The sequence below is a fragment of the Geospiza fortis genome, unplaced genomic scaffold (assembly GCF_000277835.1).
Source record: "Geospiza fortis unplaced genomic scaffold, GeoFor_1.0 scaffold488, whole genome shotgun sequence".
NCBI classification, from domain to species: domain Eukaryota; kingdom Metazoa; phylum Chordata; class Aves; order Passeriformes; family Thraupidae; genus Geospiza; species Geospiza fortis.
In genome coordinates this window covers 3,824,952-3,826,339 of record NW_005054365.1, presented here as the reverse complement: position 1 = coordinate 3,826,339, position 1,388 = coordinate 3,824,952, and the positions used below count along the sequence as shown (strand labels likewise).

Below are 1,388 nucleotides of genomic sequence, written 5' to 3'. Positions count from 1 at the left end.
GGCAGCTCTCCGAGGCAGCACTCGCAGCAGCAGCACCAGGGTGCATCCCGTGGGCCCTCCCGAGTGCTCGGAAAGCTCAGATCCCCGTGCATCCCCTGCTGCACCCCATGCAGCCAAAGGGGAGATTTTGGTGTGAGAAACCACAAACCAGCAAAATGCACTTAGCAAAAATTTTGTCTTCTCCTCAGAAAAAAAAAAACCCAACAAATCCCCAACGGCTCATCCTTTGTAGGTCAAATTTCTTCCCCATTAACATTCTCAGAGAGTTTTATTTTTTTGTCTGATGGCCAAACTCTAGTTCTGTTCTGTGCTGACTGATGGCTGGCATCACTTTATTCCATACCTGTACTCACACAGGCGCCTCAGAGGGGCTCAGAGTTCGGCGTTTTGGGAACCTGTCCAACCAGGAGGGTATCTGACCACACTGAAAATGTTAATTTTTGTCCTTGTCACTTCAAGTTGCTATAGAAAAAGAGAGGAAAAGGAGTCTATTTGACTACTGTTTGCAAACCTACCATGTACTGTCGTTTTCCCCCTCATACATTTAAGTTTCAAACAGGTCCCAGAGATCGCAAGGCAAGATTGTTAAGGCAGTGTAAGGAACTCAGTATTTCATTCGCACCTCTCGATCCCCTTAGAAGCACTTCTAAGGCATCAAGGGGGGCGTGTGGTTTGTGCTTGCCTTTCCTGGAAAAGGCGTTTGGTACAGCGTGGGAAGGGGGCGCCCAGGGGAGGGAGGCGCAGCGGGGCTGGGGCCCTCACCACCGCTCCTTCTGGAACACCTCTGCCTGCACCATGTCCCCGGGGTGCTCTGAGATGCAGGCCCCGTTGATCTCGTTGAGCTTGTTGTCCGGGAGGTCCTCGGGCTTTGTGCAAAGTTTCAGCGCCCTGGAGATGAAGACGTCCAGGTCGAACTCGGGGTCGGTCTCCCCGCTGACCGCGGCGGGTTCCTTGCGGAGGCGGTGAGGAGAGGAGGGCAGGCTCTGCTCCTGCATCTCCGGCAGAGAGCCGGGGCACTCCAGCCCCACCTGCGTGCTCTTCACCCACTGGGCAATCTCCAGGAACAGGTTGGAGGGCTCCTCTTCCAGCGACAGCTCAGCTGCGGGCGCTATGGTTGCCCTTTTCCAGTGGGATAAATCCAGGATGAGCTTGGGCTCTGAGTAGTGGTGGGGCTTGCTGTCCCTCCACAGCAACTTGTCCAAGTAGGAGGGCGATCCCACTTTGTAATCACACGACTTCCCGCAGTCGGCATCGAACACTCGGTCCATGGAGGAGTGGGAGAGCTCCAGGAAGCGCTCCGAGCTGCTCTGCGAGTATTTCCGCGGGTCCACCTGTGCCTCCTCCGCCGCGGGCTCCGAGCCCGCCCGGGGGTCCCGCTGCACCTCCTC

General features: G+C 56.2%; 1 protein-coding gene across 1 annotated transcript in view; it reads right to left on the bottom strand.

The window, feature by feature from the left end:
• Positions 1–9: 9 nt before the first annotated feature.
• Positions 10–1,388, bottom strand: part of MAPK4 (mitogen-activated protein kinase 4) — a gene marked incomplete at its 5' end in the record, with an annotated part of 27,697 nt that continues 26,318 nt past the window's right edge. The window contains one exon of the mRNA XM_005424217.2: positions 10–1,385. Coding sequence (XP_005424274.1) covers positions 759–1,385 — 627 coding nt within the window. The remainder of the gene's footprint in view (positions 1,386–1,388) is intronic.